The following is a 24,514-nucleotide window of genomic DNA, read 5'->3' as shown; positions in this document are numbered from 1 at the left end:
GCGGTGACGTCACCGCATTCCGGCTCCGCTCCTCCCGCCGCGGCGCCCGCACCGCAGTGACAGCCAGCCGGGCCCGGTGGCGGAGAGGAAGTGCGGTCCGCGCCAAGCCCGTCCCCGCCGACGCCGGCTCCCCGCGGCTCGGGTGACAGCGTCGCGGCCGCCGGACGCAGCGCGGGGCAGGCGCGGGCAGAGCCGAGCGCAGCGGAGGCTCCGGCGGAGGCGCGGGGAAAATGGCTGATGACTTTGGCTTCTTCTCGTCGTCGGAGAGCGGGGCCCCGGAGGCGGCGGAGGAGGACCCGGCGGCCGCCTTCCTGGCCCAGCAGGAGAGCGAGATTGCAGGCATAGAGAACGACGAGGGCTTCGGGGCACCTGCTGGCAGCCATGCGGCCCCCGCGCAGCCGGGCCCCACGAGTGGGGGTGAGTCAGCGCGGGGCCTGGAGAGGGGCTCAGGGCGCGCGCCCGGGGGACCCCGGCCGGGGCCCAGCGGCACAGGGAAGAGAGCCTGCTCTAGGCCACCCGGGGCAGGAGCTGGGGGACGTGGGGAAGAATCTTCTTGGAGATCTCCATGTAGGACTTCCGAGCTGGGGATGAGGCCTCGCCTGGGGCTGTGGATCTGGTGACTCCCGGGACAGGAATTCGGTCATGACATTTCATCCCCAGGCCAGCTTCCCCGCTGCCCGGCTCTGGAATCCAACCCCACCTCAGTTTTGAGAGTCCCTCCTGAGCCTCCTAATAGCCTGGGTGTCCCAGGCTCCCAGCTAAGTGTGCAGGTGTGGGCAGAACACAGCCCTCCTGGCCCCTCAGGCTTAGCTCTCTCCTGCCGCTGGGAAAAAAGAGGATCCTGGGTGCTCCAGGAACTCACTAACCTTCCCCGGTGACCACCTGCCATTCGGCAGTCGCTGGGCTAAGCGCCTTGGTTACATTTAATCACTTCATACACGTGATTGAACCCATTTCAGAGATGGTAAAACTGAGGCTCAAGGGGGTATGCTATTGAAATAACTAGTAAGTGGCAGATCAAGAATTTAAACCTGTTTCTTTTTCTTTTACATATATATTTTTTCTTTTCCTTTTTTTGAGATGGGGTCTCGCTGTGTTGCCCAGGCTGGTCTTGAGCTCCTGGGCTCAAGCAATCCTCCCACCTCTGCCTCCTAAAGTGTTGGGATTACAGGTGTGAGTCACCACGCCTGGCCGTGAATTTAAACCTGTTCCTGTCAGACTCGAAGCCCTCTCCACCTGACCACACTGCCTTCCAAGTGTCTGGCTCTGAGTTAGACACCGGAGTGTGGGCCGCAAAGAGGCATCAGTCAGATGCGGTAGGGCCCTTCAGGGTTTTGTAGTTGTCGACTTAATGGTTTTCCAAAGGTGGTCCGGGGCTATTATGATTTACTGAGATTGGCTTCAGACCTCAGTGTTCGGGGCCAAGTCCCTGTGAGGTCATCTTTATCAATGATGTTTCTGCCCTGGTTCTGGCTAGCAAGAATGATTTTGTAAAATATTTAGTAAAAAAGTAGGTATCACCTTCATGGGTACATCCAAAACAGGTTTTACTTCCTGTTAATGTCATTTTGGAGAGGTTTATGGGCCTGTTGTAATAAGTGCTGACATATATACATATAGACGTATTTTGGTTAATGATGTTTACAAGGCTCTTCACAGTCATGTTTGTATCCATTCAACCTTTACTGAGCACCTACTGTGTGCCAGGACGCTGGGGATACAGAAATGAATAAGACAGTTCCTGTGGCTGAGGAGTTTGAAGCAACTCTGTATCTCCTTGATATGAGAAATGTAACCAGGCTTTTGTAACATGCAAGAAACTGGTGGCCCAGAGAATCTGAGTATCTTGCCCAGAGTCACACAGCCAGGAATGACCGATCTAGGACTTGATCCCACGCCTCCCAACTCTGGGCTCCATGCTCTTTCAAATGCTGTGGAGCCTGGGCAACATGGTGAAACCCCATCTCTACAAAACATACAAAAATTAGCCAGGCATGGTGGCATGTAGCTGTAGTTGTAGTTCCAGCTACTCGGGAAGGCTGAGGCAGGAGCATAGCTTGAGCCCGGGAGGTGTAGGTAGGTCGCAGTGTGCTGTGATCATGTCACTGTACTCCAGCCTGGGCAGCAGAGTGAGACTCTGTCTCAAAAAAAAAAAAAAAAAAAAAAAAAATTCTATAGCAGTCACCTCCCTGGGAGGAGATAGGATGTGGGGTGAGAAGCACAGGGTCTTTTGCCACCTGTCTGAGACAGCAGTGGAGGGCTTCTGAAGTGGAAGCTTCCAGCACCTCAACACAGAATCTGCCCTGTCCCAGGGAATTCCTAAGAAATGCCTGCCCCAGTTAATGCACCAGTATTCATTGGACCACACCTCTGTGAGACCACCCTTTTCCTAAGTCTGGCTCACTGGGGCCTGTTGGGGTAGGGGTGCAGGGAAGAGGAGGGAGGCCTTGTGGGGAGGTCCTGCTGAGGGGAGCCATTGTCAGAACCTCAGGAGAGAGAAGATGGGATTCAGGCTGAGGGCAGCCAGATGCCTGAGGGAGCTGAGCAGGTTGTGGCCTCTCCCAGGATGGTGGGGCTCCAGGGGCTTACAGCCTGGATGGCAAGTTCTGTCCTTGGCAGGGGTGGGGCAGAAATTGGCCTCAGACCCGCGGTGACAGGGAGAGAAACAATGACACGCTCGCTTCTTCCAGGGAGGTGCCGGGATACAGCCTTCTGAGGGTCTCCCAGGCGCATACCTGCTGACTCTGCAAAGGCTCAGCTGCACTCCTTAGTCGGATGGGGGAGCAGGGAGGTGTTGAGGGATGGCGGCTCAGTGGGTGGCCAGATGGGCTAGAATTGATCTGACCTTCTCAGCCTATGCAGTGCTGAACAGGTAATCTTCCCCTGACCAGGGATGTGTGCCAGGAGCCTGGATGAGGCAGAGAAAAAGCGCCCTGGCCTGCTGAGAGCTGGGCAAAAGCTGGCTTAGCAGCGGCCGCCAGTCAGTACCTCTGAGGCACCTTCTCTTAGATGTTGGGGTCCTCAGATTAGCAGTCTCTGTGCTGACACTGGGCTCAGTTGCCCCTGGGGAAAGACGTATCTGGTGTAGGCCTGTGCTGGAGCCACAGGGAGCCCCTCCTCTCTGGCTGGATCTGTGGCCCTGGGTGATCTGGATGATGGACACTTTGTTTCCATTCATCAGCCTTGGGTAGGTTTCCATTTTCACACCCAGTTTTCTGAGCACCAGGCCTGGCTCTGACTTGCCTGTCAGTTCTGGGCAAGCCCATTTCCCCCGCTGGGCCTCGTAAGCTCACAGGAATGTTCTGGACCCTCTCTGCCCTTGTTCCAAAATGGGTCAGGCAGCTGAGGGAAGCAAACACTCAGGGGTTTATCCCTGGGACGTGTCTCTGTCTCAGTCCTGTTCTGCCGGCCTGTGAGTGTGGACTCCCGGTGGTAGATGGGCAGTGGGCGGGTGGAGAGCCCTGTGGGAACAGGTACTTGGAATGCTGTGTGGGTGTGTGTGGACTCTTAAGGAGGCCGAAACTGCGTGTCCAGAGGAACACTCTCGAGGCTGAGGCAGAGAGACTTTCTGAAGATCAGGGTAGACCCCGGGCAGCTGTGTGCAGATGTGGGGTCTGAGACTGGGGTTGGTCAGGGCGGAGTGGGGTGGTGCAAATTCTCGAGAAGGCCAAGTGTACAGACCGGCATCACAGGGAATAGACCCTGGTAACGTGAGGCCCTGCTAGAGGAGACACCCCAGCAGAAGAAGCCCCTTTGCAGAAGATGCTGCCACTGAAATGCTATTGGTCCCACTGTGATTTAGGGGCCAGGACACCCATGCAGGAGAAGCCTTATCTGAAGGAATGGGGGTGACAGCTGACAGAGCTGGTTGGAATCAATCACTGGTTGACTCTGAAAGCAAAGTCAATTATGATTTATGTCACCCGGGGATTATTTCCATGGGATTAAGTACCCTTCCCTTGAGTCCCCAGGCCAAACACACTGTCGCTGCTCACAGCCCTCTCTGGCTGGTGAAGGGCTATTTGTCCATCTGCCTATTAACCTCATGTGGCCTCCATGGCTTTTTGCTAGGAGTCACAGCAGTTTCTGAGAGCCTTGCAGATAACAGCAGGCCTCAAAAGAACAATTCAACTTCCATTTAGCCAATAGTTACTGCTCACCCATTCTGTGCTGGAGCCCTGAGGAGCTGAATAGGACACGGAGCCTGGTAAGGGGGTACACACGGACCCTGGGGGTCATGAGTAATTGCACAAGAGGGCGCAGGATACTGTATGATATCCTGGGGTACCCCGGAAGTGAGACCTTCCGTAAGTGCCTAGGGAAGTAAAGGAAGCAGAGGAGGGCTTCCCAGAGGAGGTGACTTATGAGCTGGACCTTGGAGAATAAATGGAGCCAAAAAAGCATTCTTTTTTTTTTTTTTTTTTTGAGACGGAGTCTCGCTCTGTCGCCCAGGCTGGAGTGCAGTGGCATGATCTCGGCTCACTGCAAGCTCCGCCTCCCGGGTTCACACCATGCTCCTGCCTCAGCCTCCCGAGTAGCTGGGACTACAGGCGCCCGCCACCACGCCTGGCTAATTTTTTGTATTTTTAGTAGAGACGGGGTTTCACCGTGTTAGCCAGGATGGTCTCGATCTCCTGACTTCATGATCCGCCCACCTCAGCCTCCCAAAGTGCTGGGATTACAGGCATAAGCCACCACGCCCGGCCCAAAAAAGCGTTCTTTAGAGAGGGAAGCAGGAAGAAAGCATGGGGATGAGGGTGGTGTGTTTGGAGAAGGAGGAAACCAGAATTTAGGGTTTGTGGGATGGGCTGGTGGGAAGTGAGTCAGGAATGGGCAGGGCCAGATTGTAGAGATCCTCATGTTCCAGGGTTAGATGTACTTATCTGGCAAATATTTATTGAGCCCCTGTTATGTGCCAGGGACTGTTGCAGGTGGGCCTCAACATGGATGAAACCAAGTCCACACCCTCATGGAGGGTCTGTTTGTTGGGGGAAGACAGATAATAAACACATACACAAATAAACACAGCAGGCTATAGTAAGTGCGCTTAATACTGCAGGAGGAATAGGAAGGGGTGCCCAAGGGGTGGATGGGGGTGTGGTCAGGGAGGCCTTTAATTAGGCAGCATTTGAGCAGAAGCTGAAGGGAGTGAGGGAGCAGCCTTCCAGGCAGAGGGAACAGCACCTGCAAAGTCCCCAAGGCAGGAGCAGGCGCTATAGGCCACTGTGGTCCATGGGAAGTGGATTTCTTTGGAGTTTGTTTTCATGACATTTTGAGTCAGAGGAGAGGCACAGGTAAGTGCATGTTTTACAGACTGTCAGCCCTGGCAATCGGTTTGAAAGAGGGATGGGAGAGGCTGGAGTCAAGGGGGCCTGTGAATGGGCAAAAGCCATGCAGTCGTTGTCTTTCTTTCATGCATTTATTTACTTGTTTATTCAACAAATAATTATTGAGCACCTGCAAAGTCACAGGTGCATGCAAGTCTCTGGGAAAGACACAGGAGAAGAGAAAGAGACACAGTTATGTCTTCCCAGGTGTTTGCCCCTAGCGGGCAAAGCAGTTGTGCAGGTGCAAGGTGGCGAGGGCCTGGGCTGGGGCTGAGCTGCAGGAGACAGTGGAGGGCAACTGTGAATGTCACTGTTGTAGCAGAAGCCCCAGGAATTTGTGACTAATCAAATGTCAAGGAAAGGGACAGGCAGGAGTCACTGCTGAGGGCAAACTTAATTCCTTCTGGGAGGGGCACAAAGAGAAAAAATATGCCAGGTGCTTCTGGTGGGAACTGCAACTCCTGCTCACCCAGGAGGAGCAGTTGCTCAAGGCGCCTCAGGGACAGGCAGAGACGCGTAGGCCCCTCTCTTCCTTATCCAGTGTAGCCCCCACCCTGAGCTTACAGCAGCTCAGCCTACTCACCAGGCACAGGCTTCACAGGTAATCTGGCCATTCCCAGCCATGGCCAGGGGTCGGTGATTTCAGGTAGGTAAGGAGCTATTACTGGCTGGGTGATTTTGAGCATGGCCTCTCTGAGCCTCAGCTTGAGTATCTGTAAAATGGGTTGACAACAATTTCATTGCAGGGCTGTGGTGAAAATAAAATGTACTAATGACTGTGAGAGGCTTTATAAACAGTCAGGGATGGGATTGAGCCTAAGTTATATATATATCCATTATGTCTGTTTGCATGTGGGTCGATATATACACGGGTGTACACAGAGTTTGGGTTGAGGGGCTAATGTAGGACCATTTCCTGCTTGCTATAAGCTAAACAGTGAGTAATGCTATCTCCTTGTTCTCTTTCCAGCTGGTTCTGAGGACATGGGGACCACAGTCAATGGAGATGTGTTTCAGGTAAGCAAGGCTCTGTCTCAGCAGTGGTAAGGACCAACAGCCCTGGTCTCAGTAACCTAAAGCCTCATTGTTGTAGGCTTACAGCTCCAGGTTCTCCTGTTCATTATGTCGGATGCATTGGGGTGGGAACATAGAGAAAGGTTTTTGGCATGTTTTTTTGTCATGTAGAGGGCAGGGAAGAAGAATAAGAACCACTAGAGATTGAGATTGATGGGGAGTAGCCTCAGGTTGCCCATGGTGATGTCTGGTTTTGGGAGGGAGAGGTCAAGTGGCCCACAGCGGCATGAGATGAAGGCAGTGCAAGGCCTTCCCTCACCACTGACGGGAGGCAGAACCCAGGCCATCTCCACACACAGGGCAGGCCCTTTGATCCAGAGATTCCACTTCCAGAATTTTCCCAAAGGAAATAATTGGTCAAGGCCACCCAGATTCTTTGCAGGGTTATTTATAATGGCAGACAATTTGGAGACAACCTAAGTGTCCAGCGTCAGGGAACTGAATAGATAGATTAGAAAACCAGGCTGTTGTTAAAAAGGGCAATCAGGGCCGGGTGCAGTGGCTGACGCCTGTAATCCCAGCACTTTGGGAGGCTGAGGTGGGTGGATCACATGAGGTCAGAGTTCAAGACCAGCCTGGCCAACATAGTGAAACCCCGTCTTTACTAAAAATACAGAAAATTAGCCAGTCATTGTGGCAGGTGCCTGTAATTCCAGCTACTCGGGAGGCTGAGGCAGGAGAATCACTTGAACCCAGAAGGTGGAGGTTGCAGTGAGCTGAGATTGTGCCATTGCTCTCCAGCCTGGGAGATGAGAGTGAAACTCTGTCTCAAAAAAAAAAAAAAAAAAAAAGGGCAATCAGATCTTCCTGTATTGACATGAAAAGATGTCCACAATATATTAAGTGGAAAAAGCAGCTTGCAGAATAATATACACAGTATGGTCTTTTTTTTTTTTTTTTTTTTTTTAAATTTTAAAAATATGTTTGGGCTGGGCGTGGTGGCTCATGCCTGTAACCCTAGCACTTTTGGAGGCCAAGGCAGGTGGATCATGAGGTCGGAAGATTGAGACCATCCTGGCTAACACGGTGAAACCGCACCTCTACTAAAAATACAAAATTAGCTGGGTGTGGTGGCGCATGCCTGTAATCCTAACTACTTGGGAGGCTGAGGCAGGAGAATAGCTTGAATCCGGGAGTGGGAGGTTGCGGTGAGCCGAGATCACGCCACTGCACTCCAGCCTGGGCAACAAGAGCAAAACTCTATCTCAAAAAAATAAAAATAAAGGTTTGCACTACATATCTGAAAGGATGTGTACCAGCTGTTAACAGTGGTTAGCCCCAAGGGTGGGGTGGGATGGGGGTAAGAAAAGGGCGTTCACTTTCACTGGGTTGTTTACAGATTCTTTAAGTGTTTTTATCCTGCAAAAAAGGAGGAAAACCCAGCCGGGCACGGCGGCTTACGCCTGTAATCCCAGATGTTGGAAGGCCAAAGTGAGAAGATCATGTGAATCCAGGAGTTTGAGACCAAACTGGGCAGCATAGTAAGACCCCATTTCTGCAAAAAATGAAAAATTAGCTGGGGCAATAGCGTGTGCCTATAGTCCCAGCTACTCAGTAGTCTTAGGTGGGAGGATTACAGCTTGAGCTGGGGAGGTCCAGGCTGCAGTGACTATGATGACACTACTACACTTAGCCTGGGTGAGTCTTTTTTTTTTTTTTCCTGAGATGGAGTTTTGCTCTTATTGCCCAGGCTGGAGTGCAATGGCACGATCTCGGCTCCCTGCAACCTCCGCCTCCTGAGTTCAAGTGATTCTCCTGCCTCAGCCTCCTGAGTAGCTGGGATTACAGGCACCCGCCACCACGCCTAGCTAATCTTTTGTATTTTTAGTAGAGATGGCGTTTCATCATGTTGGCCAGGCTGGTCTCGAACTCCTGACCTTCAAGTGATCCACCCACCTCGGCCTCCCAAAGTGCTGGGATTACAGGCACGGGCGAGCCACCGTGCCCGGCATGACAGTCTTAAAAAAAAAAAAAAAAAGAGGAAAACCCTAGTAAGTATTTCTAGTTAAGACTGCTTCTGTCCGCACCCACCTAACTCTCTTCCCCTTGCATACACACAAATCCATTTTAGTACTCTGAGGGAACTCAGACCACAGAGGCATGCAATAGTCCTCACCTAGGCCCCCCAGCCAGATGCCTGGTGGGGCTAAACCTCCCCTCAGAGCCTTCATTCCCACTCAGACTGGGCCAAAGACCCTTGATCCTGGGGTCTTTGGCTGTGGGATCTTCTGAGCCCCGCCCTGGAGGAGCTGGCTTCTTGGATCCTCTGGGGGAGTAAACAATACTTATTTTCTTATGTAAGAGGGATGGGCTGGTACCTTATGCAGGGAGACTGGCCAAGTCCTGTTTCTGGAAAATTACTCAACTATCAGCAAGCTGGAAAAGTCGATCTCTAGGACTTCAGCAGCTTCATGTCTAGTTGGGCCCGAGGGAGTCAAAGAATGAGGATTTGCTTCTGTGCAGCTTGGTAGATCATTAAGACTTAGGCTGCCCAGGCTCTCTGGCCACATTCTGCAGGACTTTGCTTGACCCCACAGTTCTGTGTCCTAAAGTGCACCTGGAGCTGGAGATATGCTTGGAACCACAGAAGTATGTAGAACATGGCCGGGCACAGTGGCTCACGCCTGTAATCCCAGCAGTGGGAGGCTGAGGTGGGTAGATCATTTGAGGTCAGGAGTTCAAGACCAGCCTGGCCAACATGGAGAAACCCTGTCTCTACTAAAAATACAAAAATTGGCTAGGCAGGGTAGTGGTTGCCTGTAATCCCAGCTACTCAGGAGGCTGAGGCAGGAGAACTGCTTGAACCCAGAGGCAGAGGTTGCAGTGAGCTGAGATCGCACACTGCACTCCAGCCTGGACGACAGAGCGAGACTTTGTCTCAAAAAAGAAAGTACCTAGAACACTCTGAGCTGGATCATTTACCTTTCCTAAAGATTAGCATCACGAAGCTCAGAGAGGTGAAGTGGTGAATGCAAAGTCACCCAGGAAATCAGCCACTTCTGGAGTGCACCCCGTTTGACTGACTTGGCCCCCCGCCTTCTCCCTCCCGACCTGTCAGCCCTGGGTGAGCCGTGGGTGAATCTGAGGAGCCCTGGGCCTCCTTTCCAATCTCAGTGAGAACTCTTATTCTCACTGTTACTAAGAATCACAGCAGGTGTGTTTATTTGTAAATCATATCACATCAGTGCCATCCTAGAATCTTTACAGGCAGGGCAGGGTCACAGATGAGCTGAATCACTCAGAAGCTTAGTGGCAAAGCCCCAGCTTGCCTACATCTCCTGGGCTCCGACCCGGTGTGCTTTGCATTACGACTCTGTTGCTGGAACTGGCTGGCCACAGCGCCTGGGTCACAGGTGGAAAGCCCCAGCTCTTTAGGATTGAGCATAGCAGGTCTGGCCTGCACCTGCAGGGGGAGGAGAAACCTTGGCCTGTGCACACCCAACACTTTCAAGGATCCCGGACAGAGCTTTTGTGCTTCCTTTCTTCCTCTTTTCTGCAGCCCGTGCACCACTAGCGGGTCCAGCTACAAACCCAGTTGCCAATACAGCCTAAGGACGAGCCTGCCCACAACTATTCCAGTTCCATTTGGCACAGCCAGGGGCAGGGACAGAAGGGCCCTGCAGGACTCCGCCTCCCCACCTCTGCACAGATCCTCTCTCCTTTCCCCTAATACTCCCATCATCCTCCTTTTAGCTACTTAGAGGAATCAGCAGCTCAGCTTAGCTTAGATTTAGCTGATCAATCCCAAAGAAGGATGTGGCTCATCCTCTTGGCCATCCCTGGAGTCGCAGCACACGCTGGGCTGGTGTGGGTCCACAGAGGCTCTCACGGGTGGGCCCAGCAGAGGGGCCCCTCAGGAGAGGGATTCTAGGGAGCTAGACTGAGACAAGCCTGGCCCTGACTGTCGCCTCCTGCCTTCTGGTCCTGGCCATTCCTGCCCCTTTCTCTCTCCAGAGCTTGGGAGGGGTCAGAACATTGCTCTAGCCGCTGGTGATCTCTCCTGGTTGCCAACCCTCCTGGCCATGGCTGATCTCCGCCCTGAGATGCTCAGGTGATTAAAGCAGAGCCCAGCTGTGGCCCGTGACACTCACTGTCACTGGCAAGGGTAGGGGTGGGGACAGGGGCAGGAAAATAAGTTCTGAGCAGCCCGGAAATAATGAGTGGTGACTGCTTCTCGGGGCTTTGCCTGCCAGCAGCACCACTGTGCTCTCCTGGTCATGGTGCACGGAGGGCCAGCAGGTGTGGGGCCCTGCCACGCCGGAACAGCAGGCCACAGCAGCCATGCTGTCCCTCATACGCACACGCCCTCTATGGGCTGCAGAGTGTTACCAGAGCATCTCGTAAGCCTCACTTCCCACCGGTAGTAGGATATTGTCACTCATTTAACAGGTTTGAAAGCCAAGCTGCCCAGGGAAGGGACTTCTCAAAGGTCGCGAGTCCAGTGAGTGGCAGAAGGGGGATGTAAAGCCCAGCCCCTCTGATGGAGTGTCCAGCGCTCGTCCCGTGCACTCCACGCCCCTGTGTACCCAGCTACTTGTTTATTCATTTGGTTTATACGTTTGGTCGTTTATTCATTTGGTCAGTGCACATTCTTTTATGGCCACACACCTGCTAGGGCAGTGAATAAATGGATATGGTGGCAAATCCACTGGGTAGTTTGTCTCCAAAGAGCTCTCTTTTTTTTCTTTTTCTTTTTCTTTTTTTTTTTTTTTTTTTGAGAGACAGGGTCTTGCTCTGTAGTTGAGACTGGAGTGCAGTGGTGTGATCATGGCTCACTGCAGCCTTGAGTCTTGGGCTTAAGTGATCCTCCTGCCTCAGCCTCCTGAATAGCTGGGACTACAGGGAGGGCCACCATGCCTGGCTAATTTTTTAATTTTTTTATGGAGATGTGGTCTCGCTATATTGGCCAGGCTGGTCTCGAGCTCCTGGGCTCAAGCAGTCCTCCTGCTCAGCCTCCCAAAGTGCTGGGATTACAGGTGTGAGCCGCTGCGCCTGGTCCCAAACTCGCTTCTGATAGAAGACAGGGAAAGAAGTGAAAGAAGTGAATGGGAGCCCAGGAAGGTGAGGGCTTGGCTTTGGGGAAGCATTAGGAGCTAACAGATTGAGTTCTTCTCTGTGTAGGCACCAGCCAAGGGCTTTACGTGCATGATCTCCCTGAGTCCTCCCAACTCCCTGTGATGTCGGTTGTCATTATTCCTGTTTTAACAGGAGGTTTAACAGCTCGCTCGAGTTGTGTAGCTAGTAAGAGGTAAAACTCGAATCCAGGATCAGGCGCCAGAGCCTGCACTAAAGTTAGGGAATGCAAGTGTGAGGGGACACTGGCAGGGGGTTCTGAGGCTGCCCAGGGGGATGTGGGTGGCCTTGGCCAAGGCCAAGGGAAGAGCATGTGCAAAGCCACAGAGGGTCGGTCACTCATTCCGGGGTTCACCGGAGCCCGGGACCTGCTGCACAAAGGGACGTGCCAGGAGAGGCCAAAGGTTTCGGGTGAGCCCTGCATAGCCCCCACTAGAGTGCATCAGTGGGCCTTGCAGCTGGTGGCAGGTGGCGGAGATGTGGGCCCGGTTTGGCCAGGCTTGGCACCTTGGGACTGGGGCAGGACACCGTGGGGGCTGAGTTTCCTTAAGGCTGTTCCCACACCCAGACTGCAGGCTGCAGCGGAGGTTTAGATGGAGTCAGAAGACCTGGACTTCACTTTCTGCTTTTTCCCAGCTGGCTGGCTGTGGGCTAGTCACTTAACTACTCTGAGCCTGGTTTCTCATTTGTAAAATGAGAATTAGAGGCTCCACTCCGCTGCCCCAAAGGGCTGTGGAAGAAAGTGCTCTGCAGCCCCGGACGCTTCTCACAAATTCCTGACCCAGCCCCTAGGTGAGCGGAGGGTGGCGTGTGCGGGTGCGTCCCAGAGGAAGGCGGGCCATGAGACCTGGGGGCAACCGGAGCTGGGGACCCAGTCTCTAGTCTTGTCTTGAGAGGAAGACAAGCAGGCACACAAGCTATGAGTCACAGAAGTGACTTTGGGCCCTATTAGCTACTATGTGGCGAGTCACACCCAGCAATTCAGTTTGAATCCTGGTTCTGCCACTTCCTGGCTGGGTGACCTTGGCTCTTTGGAGATAGAGTTTACCTACTTGTGAAACAAAAAGAATAAAACTTGGCTGGGCGTGGTGGCTCATGCCTGTAATCCCAGCACTTTGGGAGGCTGAGGCAGGCAGAGGAGGCCAGGAGTTTGAGACCAGCCTGGACAACATGATGAAACCCTGTCTCTACTAAAAATAAAAAATTAGCCGGGTGTGGTGGTGCCCACCTGTAATCCCAGCTACCTGTGAGGCTGAGACAGGAGAATCTCTCAAACCCGGAAAGGCGGAGGTTTCAGCGAGCAGAGATCACGCCACTGTACTCCAGCCTGGACAACAGAGTGAGACTCTGTCTCAAAACAAACACACACACACAAAAACAGGCCGGGCACCGTGGCTCACGCCTGTAATCCCAGCACTTTGGGAGGCTGAGGTGGGTGGATCACAAGGTCAGGAGTTCAAGACCAGCCTGGACAAGATGGTGAAGCCCTTTCTCTACTAAAAATACAAAAATTAACCAGGCATGGTCGTGGGCGCCTGTAATCTCAGCTACTGGGGAGGCTGAGGCAGGAGAATTGCTTGAACCCGGGAGGCGGAGGTTGCAGTGGGCCGAGATCACGTCACTGCACTCCAGCCTGGGTGACAGAGCGAGACTCCATCTCAAAAAAGAAAACAAAACAAAACAAAAAAACACCAAAAAACAAAAAACCAACCATGTAGGGTTGCGAAGATTAAAGAAAGCCCTTTAAATGCAAGTTCTCTGGAGTCTTAATTTAGGGCAGGCTTGGCCAGGCGCAGTAGCTCACGCTTGTAATCCCAGCACTTTGGGAGGCCGAGGCGGGTGGATCACCTGAGATCAGGAGTTCGACACAAGTCTGGCCAACATGGCAAAACCCCGTCTCTACTAAAAATAAAAAAATTAGCCAGGTGTGGTGGCAGATGCCTGTAATCCCAGCTACTTGGGAGGCAGAGGCAGGAGAATCGCTTGAACCCAGGAGGCCAAGGTTGCAGTGAGCCGAGATCCTGACACTGCACTCCAGCCTGGGCGACAGAGCGAGACTGTGCCTCAAAAAAAAAAAAAAAAAAAAAAATTAGGGCAGGCTTTATGGAGATGGCGGGCCCTGAAGGATACAGATGAAAAGAGACTCCTGTTCAGGGCCCCTCACCACTCCTCTCCCACATCTGGCAGCATCTGTGTATCCATTTCCCAAAGGCTCCAGGCCCACGTGATTCTTACACGTGCTGGCTCTTGGCCTGAAATGCCCTTCCCCATCTCTCCTACTGTACTCTGTCCCCAGGCGAGAATGGTGCCCTCCCTTCCCCACTCTCTTTATCTGAACTGTGTTCCAGCAAGGTTCACGTTTCCCCAGCCATGGTTCTCATTTGTGAGGGACTCCCTGTCCCAACTTCCTGGAAGGTGTCTTGCTCGTCCCTGTCCCCAAGCCTGAACATCTATGAATTCATTCAGTATTCTTGAAAGGTTCCTGCAGCCAGGCCCTCCCGGTGCTGGGTGCTGTATGGAAACAGGCAGCCTCTGCCCTCATGGCAGGGAGGGAAGGGGGAGGACACAGATAATAAACAGGTAAACAAGCCAAGGCCTCAATCAGGAGGCAGGGGAAGCCCTAGGAAGCTGTAGACCCTCGATTCTAGGGGAAGAATGTTCCAGACAGAGTCTCTGAGGGGATACAAGATGAGCTTGCATGAAGGCCAGTGTGGCAAGAGTGCAAGAATAGAGGACAGAAATCAGAGGCCCAGGGAGAGACCAGATCACTTGAATTTTGTTCTAGCCATAATAGGGAGCCTTCAGATGTTTTATTTTATTTTTATTTATTTATTTTGTGAGACAGAGTCTCGCTCTGTTACCTAGGCTGGAGTACAGTGGCACGATCTCGGCTCACTGCAACCTCCATCTCCCGGGTTCAATTCTCCTGCCTCAGCCTCCTGAGTAGCTGGGATTACAGGCGTCCGCCACCACACCTGGCTAATTTTTGTATTTTAGTAGAGATGGGGTTTTACCATGTTGCCCAGGGTGGTCTCGAACTCCTGAGCTCAGGCAATCTGCCTGCCTCAGCCTCCCAAAGTGCTAGGATTATAGGCGCGAGCCACCGTGCCCGGCTGCCTTTGGATATTTTAAAGTGTGACATGATAAATCGGATTTAGGCTCCAAACAGGTCATTCGGGCATTTTGTGGAGATGGGGCTGCAGGAAGCAGAGACCAGCAGTGGTCCAGGCCAGGGGCGGTGAGGGCAGGAGGGAGAGTTTTAGAGATTGTGATGACAGGCCCTGCTGATGACTTGCACGGGGGATGGGAAGGAAGGAGAAATCAAGGACGAACAGGAGGCTGGGGCCTCAGCACCCTCGGGAAATTGTTCAATGTTGCTGTTTTCATTTTAACATCTGGAACAAAAATCCAAGAAAGCAAAGGAGGTTTTGTGAAAATGCTGTGCAACACAAGGCGAGCGAGTGACGATTGCAGGAGGCAGCCCCCACTGCCCTTTCTGATAGACCTACAGGCTGAGGTCTCGATGCCATGTGGATGTCACCCTAAAGACAGTGCTCAGATATGACCCTCCCTTCCCTTCCTCCTCCCCCACAAGGGCATTGTGGTGCCTTTGTCTCAGACGGAGGGTGGGGCAAGTTTGGGGAATGAAAAGTGAAGTGACGTTTGGGATTCCTGTCAAAACACCCACATGGGCTGGCACAGAGAAAGGGCTCAGTACATGTTTGCTCAAGGAGTGGGGATTGGGTGGTGGTCAGATGGATGCCTTCATTGTATTTTTATTTTTATTTCCAACTTCTCTGACCTCTCAAGTCATTTCAGATAGAGGTAAGTGCTGGGAAGAAAATAAAATAGGGCACCTGGATAAACCCATATACACAAAGTAACAGTGCAGTTGTCTGCAGATGGAAGGCTCTGTAGGTTTGGGCAGCGGTGCTGGGAGGAGTCCCTGGTATCCTGGCCTCAGAGCAGCGTTGTTCCCAGAAAGGAGCAGCAGTGAACTTGTGTTCTCCGGATAAGGGCCCCAGAAGGGCCCACTGGGATGTTGGGAGAGAGTCTCTGAATTGCAATGCAGTGTTGTGCTGGAGAGGAGTAAGGGTGGCGCCCAGCTGCCCCGACGATCCCAGGAGCCAGGCTGCACCCCTGCCCTGGCCTGCCCTGGCCTGCCCTTCCCTCACTCCCCAGGCAGCTGGAGACTGTAGCCCTGATGTTCCATCTATGTGTTCCCTCTCCCAGAGCTCCTCCTTGAACCGGGTGCCTGCTGGCTCCAGGGGTCTTTGCTCATTCAGCCACTGCTTACTGAGCACCTGCCAGGCACTGAGGATAGGTGGGCGCCGTAGGACAGAGAGTGTGCCAGACACTCCTGTGTGGAGAAGATGTCAAACAACGCAGGCAGTCATGGAAGTTTTGATAAGTGCTTGAAGGAGGAGGGAGGGGAGACTATTGCCGGCCAGAAGCGCCAGGAGACAAAGACCAGGCGGCTGGAGTGGGATGCCTGCAGACAGGAATGCGGAGGGCGTGGGTGCCAGAGCGGGTGTGGCTGGACCTGGATTGGAAAGGCTTTGCCAGACCAGAGGGTGCCACACCCTTGTGAGCAGAGCTCACGGTGCTCAGCGCTTTGGGTCCCCAGCTCTGGCAAGGGGCGGGGAGACGTGAGCAGAGCCCCTGCCTGGGAGTCAGGGACCTGGACTCTAGTCCTGGCTCTGCCACTACGTTGTGCCATGTCTCTGGGCCTCAGTTTCCTCCCTTGTAAAATGGGAATGAATAATAATAGTAGTAATTCTAGCTACTATTCACTGAGCCATCACTCCACACCAAGCACTCTTCTAAATATCTCACAAATATTATAGTATTAAATCATAACAGCTCTTAGAGGTGTTCTTAATATTATTCCTTTTTTTTTCTTTTTTTCTTTCTTTCTTTCTTTCTTTTTTTTTTTTTTTTGAGATAGAGTCTCACTTTTATTGCCCAGGCTGGAGTGCGATGGTGTGATCTTGGCTCACTGCAGCCTCCCCTGCCCCGCGCCGAATTCAAGTGATTCTTGTGCCTCAGCCTCCCAAGTAGCTGGGATTACAGGTGTGGGCCACCAAACCCAGCTAATTTTGTGTTTTTAGTAGAGATGGCGTTTCACCATGTTGGTCAGGCTGGTCTCGAACTCCTGACCTCATGTGATGCACCCACCTTGGCCTCCCAAAGTGCTGGGATTACAGGTGTGAGTCACTGTGCCCGGTCTATTCCCATTTTTCTTTCTTTTTTTTTTTTTGAGACCAAGTCTCACTCTGTGGCCCAGGCTGGAGTGCAGTGGCACGATCTCTGCTCACTGCAACCTTCGCCTCCCAGGCTCAAGCGATTCTCCCAAGTCCCAGCCTCCTAAGCAGCCATTACACCTGGCTAATTTTTTGTAGTTTTAGTAGAGATGGGGTTTCGCCATGTTGGCCAGGCTGGTCTCAAACTCCTGGCCTCAAGTGATCTGCCCGCTTCGGCCTCCCAAAGTGCTGGAATTACAGGCGTGAGCCACCGTGCCTGGCCTTTTTTTCCATAATTAAAAAAACTTTTTTGAAAATAGTGACAGATTCTTGCTGTGTTGCCCAGGCTGGTCTTAAACTCCTGGCCTCAAGTGATCCTCCTGCCTTGGCCTCCCGAAGTACTGGGATTATAGGCATGAGCTACCATGCCCAGCCCCATTTTTCAAATGAGAAAACAAAAGTCAGGCAAGGTTAAGCAATTTCTCCCAGGCCTTACAAACATTTCATGGTATCAGAGGTGGCGTCTGAACCGAGACAGCCTGGCTGCAGAGTCCAAGTTCTTCCCCATGGTGTGATCTGAGCTATGATCATGCTGCATATCTCAGGGATGCTTCTCTACTCAACAAACATCTACTGAGCATCTGCTGGGCCAGGCACTGTGCTGGGCTCTGGGGACATAGCAGTGAAATGGACAGAGATGACATTCTGATGGCAGAGACAGACAAACACATTATAAAGTAAGGTCCTTTTGGGCTGTGCACGGTGGCTCAAGCCTGTAATCCCAGCACTTGGGGAGGCCGAGGCCGGTGGATCACCTGAGGTCGGGAGTTCGAGATCAGCATGGAGAAACCCCGTCTCTACTAAAACTACAAAAAATTAGCCGGGCGTCGTGACGTGTGCCTGTAATCCCAGCTACTCAGGAGGCTGAGGTAGGAAAATCGCTCGAACCTGGGAGGCAGAGATTGCAGTGAAGCAACATTGCACCATCGCACTCCAGCCTGGGAAACAGAGGGACGCTCCATCTCAAAAAAAAAAGTGAGGTCTTGAGGTCGTTTTGGACTCAGTGTTAGGAGTTAATACAACCACCATTGAGAGTGATTTTAATGACGGTAACACAAGGGACTCACTGTGCCAAGCAGTATTTTTATTTTTTATTTTTATTTGTTTATTTTTTGAGACGGGGTTTTGCTCTTGTTGCCCAGGCTGGAGTGCAATGGTGTGATCTCGGCTCACTGCAACCTCTGCCTCCCGGGTTCAAGTGATTCTCCTGCCTCAGCCTCCGGAGTAGCTGGGATTACAGGCATGCACCACCACGCCTGGCTGATTTTTTGTATTTTTAGTAGAGTCGGGATTTCTCCGTGTTGGTCAGGCTGGTCTCGAACTCCCAACCTCAGGTGATTCGCCGCCTCGACCTCCCAAAGTGTTGGGATTACAGGCGTGAGCCACCGCGCCCGACATTCTTTATAATTTTTAACTCATTTCATCCTTATGTCCTCCCGTCAGAGTGCATACTGTTATTTAGCCCATTTTATGACAAAGAAAGTGGCTGGCACACGCTTTCTTGAGTCTTCTGCTTCGGGGGTATCAAAACCTATGACTGGGCCGGAGGCAATGATCAGGCACAGATAGGGTGAGTAACTTGCCCGCAGTCACACAGGTGGCGGAGTGTTGCTGACAGAGGGAACAGCAAGTGCAAAGATAGGTGTAGTCACCAGAGACGGTGGGTATGAGGTTGTTTGAGGCTGAGTTATCCAGACGTGAGTGGGTCCCCAGCAGGGGCAGCAGAGACAGCAGGGCAGGTGTGCTGGCTGGATAGACTGCTGCGTGTTTGTGTTCTAGGAGGCCAACGGTCCTGCTGATGGCTACGCAGCCATTGCCCAGGCTGACAGGCTGACCCAGGAGCCTGAGAGCATCCGCAAGTGGCGAGAGGAGCAGAGGAAACGGCTGCAAGAGCTGGGTGAGGGCGGGGCTGAGGCGGGGTTGGCTGGGTGGGCTGTGTGTGGGGTGGAGTGTGGGGAGTCCTCAGAGTGCATGGGACCCCGCATGCCTTAATGTGGGACTGGGCCGGTGCGGCCCTGTGGCTGCCTGGCAGGGGCCAGGGGAGGAGCCTGGCAGGGGCCAGGGGAGGAGCGCGGCCGGGCCTGTGCATCCCGGCTGGAAAGCAGCCACTCTCTTGTGGGGTCCTAGATGCTGCGTCTAAGGTCACAGAACAGGAATGGCGGGAGAAGGCCAAGAAGGACCTGGAGGAGTGGAACCAGCGCCAGAGTGAACAAGTAGAGAAGAACAAGATCAACAACCGGTGAGAGGGCTGTAGGGACATGAGGGGGCCATGGGGACATGAAGGGGTGGGGACATGAGGGGGCCGTGGGGACATGAGGGGGGCTATGGGGACATGAGGGGGCCATGGGGACATGAGGGGGCCGTGGGGACATGAGGGGGGCTATGGGGACATGAGGGGGCCATGGGGACATGAGGGGGCCGTGGGGACATGAGGGGGGCTATGGGGACATGAGGGGGCCATGGGGACATGAGGGGGCCGTGGGGACATGAGGGGGGCTATGGGGACATGAGGGGGCCATGGGGACATGAGGGGGCCATGGGGACATGAGGGGGCCGTGGGGACATGAGGGGGCCATGGGGACATGAAGGGGTGGAGACATGAGGGAGCTGTGGGGACATGAGAGGGTGGGGACATGAGAGGGGCTGTGGGGACATGACTGAACACTGCCCAGTGCTCCCTGCCTTTGAGGCTCTGTCCTTCACGGTACAAGGTCCTCCAGGAAGGGAAAGGCCTGTTCTGGGAAAGCTACCCTTCTGTCTAGGGAACTGCTGCATGCCAGGCTCTGGGGTAGGCACGGAGGAGATGGAGATAAGGAGGACCCAGCCTTATGTCCTCAAAGGGTGCAGAGGAGAAAAACACACATGTTCAGCTAAGCTCAAATACAGTAGGGCCCTCTGCACGAAGGCCATGGAAGCAAGGAAACAGGTCAGGGAGAGACCTCTGTGTCTTGGGACTTGGGCTTTGGAAGACTAGGAGGAAAAAAGGGGAAAAAGGGCAGGAGGTAGGGGGGCATTCTAGACCTGGGTACGAAGAAAAAAATGTGATGTATTAGGCAACGGGGGGCCAGGGAGCGGTGGGAGAGAAGGCAGGAACCTGTGGACTCACATTGTAAGGGCCTTGGCTGATGAGTTGGGCCGTGACATGGGCAGTGGGGAGCCACTGAAGGTGTTTGAACAGGAGTAACATGATCAGGGATGAATTTTAGAGAAGGTGCTGGGGCCAGGGTGAAGGTCCGCATTCTCCTGTTTGGGGCTGTGGGTCGTTGCTGAGCCTTCCAGAACTATGCTTCCTAACATTTCTCCCACTGGAGGTACTAATGCTGTCTCTCTCTCTCTCTCTAACCTTCTGCCTGCCTGTCTGTCTTGCCATCTGTCTTCCCCCACCTAACCCCTTCCCTCAACCTTTCCCTCAAGGATCGCTGACAAAGCATTCTACCAGCAGCCAGATGCTGATATCATCGGCTACGTGTACGTGTCTGTTTTGCTTCTCTGTTGGGGGAGCTAGAGAGGGAATGGCCACCACAGTTTCTTGAGTTTCCTGCTTGTGGGATATAAATGAGTGTGGCTGGGCTCGGAGCAATGGTCAGAACAGGAGGCAAATGCCCTGGTGGGTGCAGGCACCAACCACCTCCCTCCCTCCAGTGAAGTGGAGGCTGCTTGGCTAAATCAGAGCCTTGCAGGATAAAGGCAGAGAAAGGAATGTGCTTGCCACTCATTCCCATGTGGGAGGGGCAAATGGCAGAGCACCCCAACTCCCTCCCTCTGTGATGTCTCTTGGTGGGTGTGTGGGGTGAAGGGTTTTTTGTTTTTTGAGATGGAGTTTCGCTCCTGCTGTTCAGGATGGAGTGCAGTGCTGCGATCTCGGCTCACTGCGACCTCCACCTCCTGGGTTCAAGCGATTCTCCTGCCTCAGCCTCCCGAGTAGCTGAGATTATAGGCACATGCCACCACGCCCGGCTAACTTTTGTATTTTTAGTAGAGACGGGGTTTCACCATGTCGGCCAGGCTGGTCTCGAACTCCTGACCTCAGGTGATCCACCCACCTCGGCCTCCCAAAGTGCTGGGATTACAGGCATGAGCCACCACACCCAGCTGAAGGGGTCTTTTATTCAACAAAACAGACACTGAGCATGGGATGCTGGAGGCATGTAAAGGACAAGAGCTGCTCCTTTGTGACATCCATCTCTTCCTCCTGCCCCAGTGCACTGACTTTGGCCATCAGCCCCTGCCCAGACCACCACAGGCCCCCTCACATGTTTCAGGTTTGGGGTCTACTTGGTGTGATGAGTAATCAAGACCAGGGTTGGCAAACAGGTTTTATCTCGTGCCAACATCAGTTGGTAGAGACATCCTGGAGGGTGGCGGTGGGGATTGTGGAGCTGAAGAGAAGGTACTTGCTGTTCTTCACTCTAGGTGTGCCCTGGCAGCCCGTCATGTGTCGAGGCTAAGCCTCCTCTCACAGGGCACAGAGCACACCAGAGCCTTCATCTGCTTCCTTCCACTCTCCCTCATTTAGTACTCTTTGGCACTGGCCTTGTGCCAGATTGGTAAGACACCCACAGGCCACCCCCCGCACCGTGCTCATGGTCTGGAGTGTGTTGTGATAAGGGCCTCGTGGAAGGACACAGTGAGCTCTGGAAGCCACTCTCTGCCTGGGGAGCCTGGGCAGGCTTCAGAGATGCAAGACCTTCAGCTGACCTTCAAGTGTGAGAAGGAGTTTGCTGGATAGGGAGGGTGGGAAGAGAAGGTGGGAGGAGCAGCTGGGGCCAAGGCATCCAGAGAGAAAAGGCCCAGCTGGCTGCAGTGGCTGAAGCTCTACAGTCTGGGATGGTGGGGATGGTGGGGATGGTGGGGATGGTGGGGATGGTGGGGATGGGTGGGAGCTGAGGCTGGGAGGTGGTTGGCTTGGGGCTGGTTGCAAAGTGCCTGTTGTGCCAAGGCTGAGCTCAGACTTGATCCAGAAGGCAGTGGGGAGCCACAGGAGGCTTCCAGCAAGGGATGGGGATGTCAGATGGGCATGGGTGCTGTGGAATACCACAGGGGGCTCGATGCTTCTGTTGAGCCTGAGGAAATGGCCCAGAGAGCACCCAGGAGAGCCCTGAAGAGAGAGTATAGACCAGGGCTTCTCAAACTTTTTTTTTTTAAGACGGAGTCTCGCTCTGTCACCCAGGCTGGAGTGCAGTGGCATGATCTCAGCTCACTGCAACCTCTGCCTCCTGGGCTCAAGCAATTCTTCTGCCTCGGCCTCCTGAGTAGCTGGGACTACAGGTGCTCGCCACCATGCCCGGCTAATTTTTTGTATTTTTTAGTAGAGATGGGGTTTCACCGTGTTGGCCAGGCAGGTCTCGAACTCCTGACCTCAAGTGATCCACCCGCCTCTGCCTCCCAAAGTGATGGGATTACAGGAGTGAACCACTGCGCCCAGGCTCAAACTTTCACATGCCTATGAATTACCAGGGGGTCTGGTGAAAACCCCGATTCTGATTCAGCAGGACTGTGGGGAGGCCCAAGGGTCTGCATTTCTGACAGGCTCTGTCGTCATGCTGATGCCATTGGACCATGGACGCTTTGAGCTGCAAGGACAGAGGGGAGCCTCTGGACCCTGAAGGGACAGCTCCGAGGATAGCTCCCCTCATCCCCACTTGCCACCCAGCTCCACGCAGCACTTTCCTTTTTTCCAGACCTGCTTGCTACCTCATTGAATTCTCAGTCCAGTGAAATAGTTGGTAGGGCAGAGCTATGATCCTCATTTTACAGGCTAGGAAATGAGCATACAGCCAGCATCCCTAGAGAGGGGCCAGGTCACCTGATCCGGGGTCAGCTCTTCCATGGAGAGCTCCTGCCATCAGTCGTGTCTGGCATCGGCAGAACTGGTCCTGCTTGAGATGGAGAGGGGGCTTCCAGGGACTTGTGAGCGACCCTCGCTGGCCAAACAGGACATAGACCCAGCTCTCCTCACCTAAGAATCCCTTATTGTCTTTCTGTTAGTGAGTCCCACGTGTAGATTTTGTCCACTAGACTGTATTTACTTGTTTCCCCACTGTCCCTTAGTCAGTGGCTTCTGTGACTGTCAACCAGAACTTCTGATGAAGGACCGCCAGTTTTCATCCTAACCTGATTCCAACCAAAAGCAGACTCCAGTGGAGCATTCATGCCCCAGGCTGTGGCTCCTCAGAGACAGTGGTGGTTCTGGGCTACAAAGGGCTCTGTAGTGAAAGATGCTTGGGATGTGGTGGATTCCATCACATACACACCTTGGAGGGTCACGACGCACACAGCACATGAAAGGCTTTGAAAGTCTTGCTGTAAAGATCCTCTTTAGCTGGGTTTTCCATAGGTATTTGACCACAGTCTTTCTGGAGAATCCTCACACAGAACATTCAGGCAATGCTAAACTAGGTGCTTCTGTTAGATGGTTAGTCAGTGTCCTACTTCTGCCAAGTTTTTGGAAATGGTGAAATAGCTAAGGTCCTGCATTAGGTCGTCCTAGGACCTCCAAGGGTCTTTAGGTGTCAGGAACCCCAGGTTGGGAACTCCCGATGGGGAAGTAATGAACAGAGGGTGCCTAGGCTGGGAAGACTTTCTGAGGAGGTGAGGCCCACACTGAGACCTGAATGACAAGAAGCAGCAAGCCAGGAGCAGGTCTGGGAGAAGTGTGTTCCAGGAAGAGGTGATAGCAAGTGCCAAGGTCCTGAGGCAGGACCAAGCTAGGCTTCCTCCTGCGCCAAGGCTGCCCTCCTCTGAAGTCAGGGGGGCACAAGGCTGGGGAGGACACAGTGCCCCAGAGTAGGCTGGGCAAAGCAGCTTTGCTCAAGGGCAAGGCTGGGGGAAAGCAGACTGCTATAAAAGCCCGTCCTATCTCCACCTGCAGGGCATCCGAGGAGGCTTTCGTGAAGGAATCCAAGGAGGAGACCCCAGGCACAGAGTGGGAGAAGGTGGCCCAGCTATGTGACTTCAACCCCAAGAGCAGCAAGCAGTGCAAAGATGTGTCCCGCCTGCGCTCGGTGCTCATGTCCCTGAAGCAGACGCCACTGTCCCGCTAGGTGCCTGCTAGGTGCATGGCCACAGAGCATGGGCCGGGCCTGGGCACAGGAGGAGCAGCTGCTTTGGTCGGGGTGGAGACTCGCAGCAGCTGCTACCCACAGCCTATTCCACTCCTCCCCATCTCCAGGCGCTGGGAGGGGGACCCTCACCCCGTCACGCCTCGCTCCCTCCTGGCCCTCTGGTCCAGCCCCTCACGCCTCCTCTCAGTCTACTCAATTGTGACTGTCCCTCCTGATGTATTTTTTTTCTTGGCTTAAAGGGTGTGTTGTTAACTCTTTTTACACTTATTTATTATCATTCTCACTTCTCTGGAAGCCACAACTGGTGTCAGGGCTCGGTTTGTGCTTAGAACTTTCCCAGCTTCATGACCTTGAGAGAAGGGAGAATGTTCCCCCATTTCCCAGCCAAGTGGGAGCCCCAAGCTCTCCATGTCTGTTGCCTCCACCTCCAGGAGGAAAGACAGCCTCTCGCAGAATGCTTTTGTAACCTCGATCCTTTAACAAGTCTGTGAGGTAAATTCTGTTATTCTCATCATATAGCCAAGGACACCAAGGTTCCCAGAGGGGAAGTGGCTTGTAGTGGGAGGGAAAAGCGAGACCAGAGGTTCCTGGTGGTAGCTTCCTCCTAAGCCTGGGTAAGAGCCCTGAAGACCCATGAGACTCCCTTCCTTAGGGTTGGCTGGGACCTTCTGGA

General features: G+C 53.4%; 1 protein-coding gene across 2 annotated transcripts; it reads left to right on the top strand.

Annotated features, from left to right (window-relative positions):
* On the top strand, window positions 1-24,093 carry CLTB (clathrin light chain B). 2 transcript variants are annotated; one of them, XM_016954288.4, is made up of 6 exons: window positions 34-417; window positions 6,298-6,344; window positions 18,557-18,674; window positions 18,905-19,016; window positions 20,192-20,245; window positions 23,649-24,093. In XM_016954288.4, exons 1-6 carry the CDS (start codon window positions 231-233, stop codon window positions 23,818-23,820), a joined length of 690 nt encoding a protein of 229 aa, XP_016809777.1. In that variant the 5' UTR covers window positions 34-230; the 3' UTR covers window positions 23,821-24,093. The 2 variants fall into 2 exon arrangements, with proteins under 2 accessions (XP_016809778.1, XP_016809777.1); XM_016954289.3 differs by lacking the exon at window positions 20,192-20,245 and having other exon boundaries at window positions 1-417.
* Window positions 24,094-24,514: the final 421 nt, after the last annotated feature.

Source organism: Pan troglodytes, chromosome 4 (genome assembly GCF_028858775.2).
Source record: "Pan troglodytes isolate AG18354 chromosome 4, NHGRI_mPanTro3-v2.0_pri, whole genome shotgun sequence".
Classification (NCBI taxonomy): Eukaryota; Metazoa; Chordata; class Mammalia; order Primates; family Hominidae; genus Pan; species Pan troglodytes.
The sequence above is the reverse complement of the archived record's forward strand: the minus strand, read 5'-3'. Positions and strand labels throughout refer to the sequence as shown.

Bases quoted from the DNA above. Each gene is read 5' to 3' on its own strand.
- CLTB (XM_016954288.4), top strand. From the start codon at position 231: ATGGCTGATGACTTTGGCTTCTTCTCGTCGTCGGAGAGCGGGGCCCCG. The intron at 418-6,297 runs GTGAGTCAGCGC...TTCTCTTTCCAG, and splicing joins GCCGGGCCCCACGAGTGGGG to CTGGTTCTGAGGACATGGGG. The intron at 18,675-18,904 runs GTGAGGGCGGGG...GTGGGGTCCTAG, and splicing joins GAAACGGCTGCAAGAGCTGG to ATGCTGCGTCTAAGGTCACA.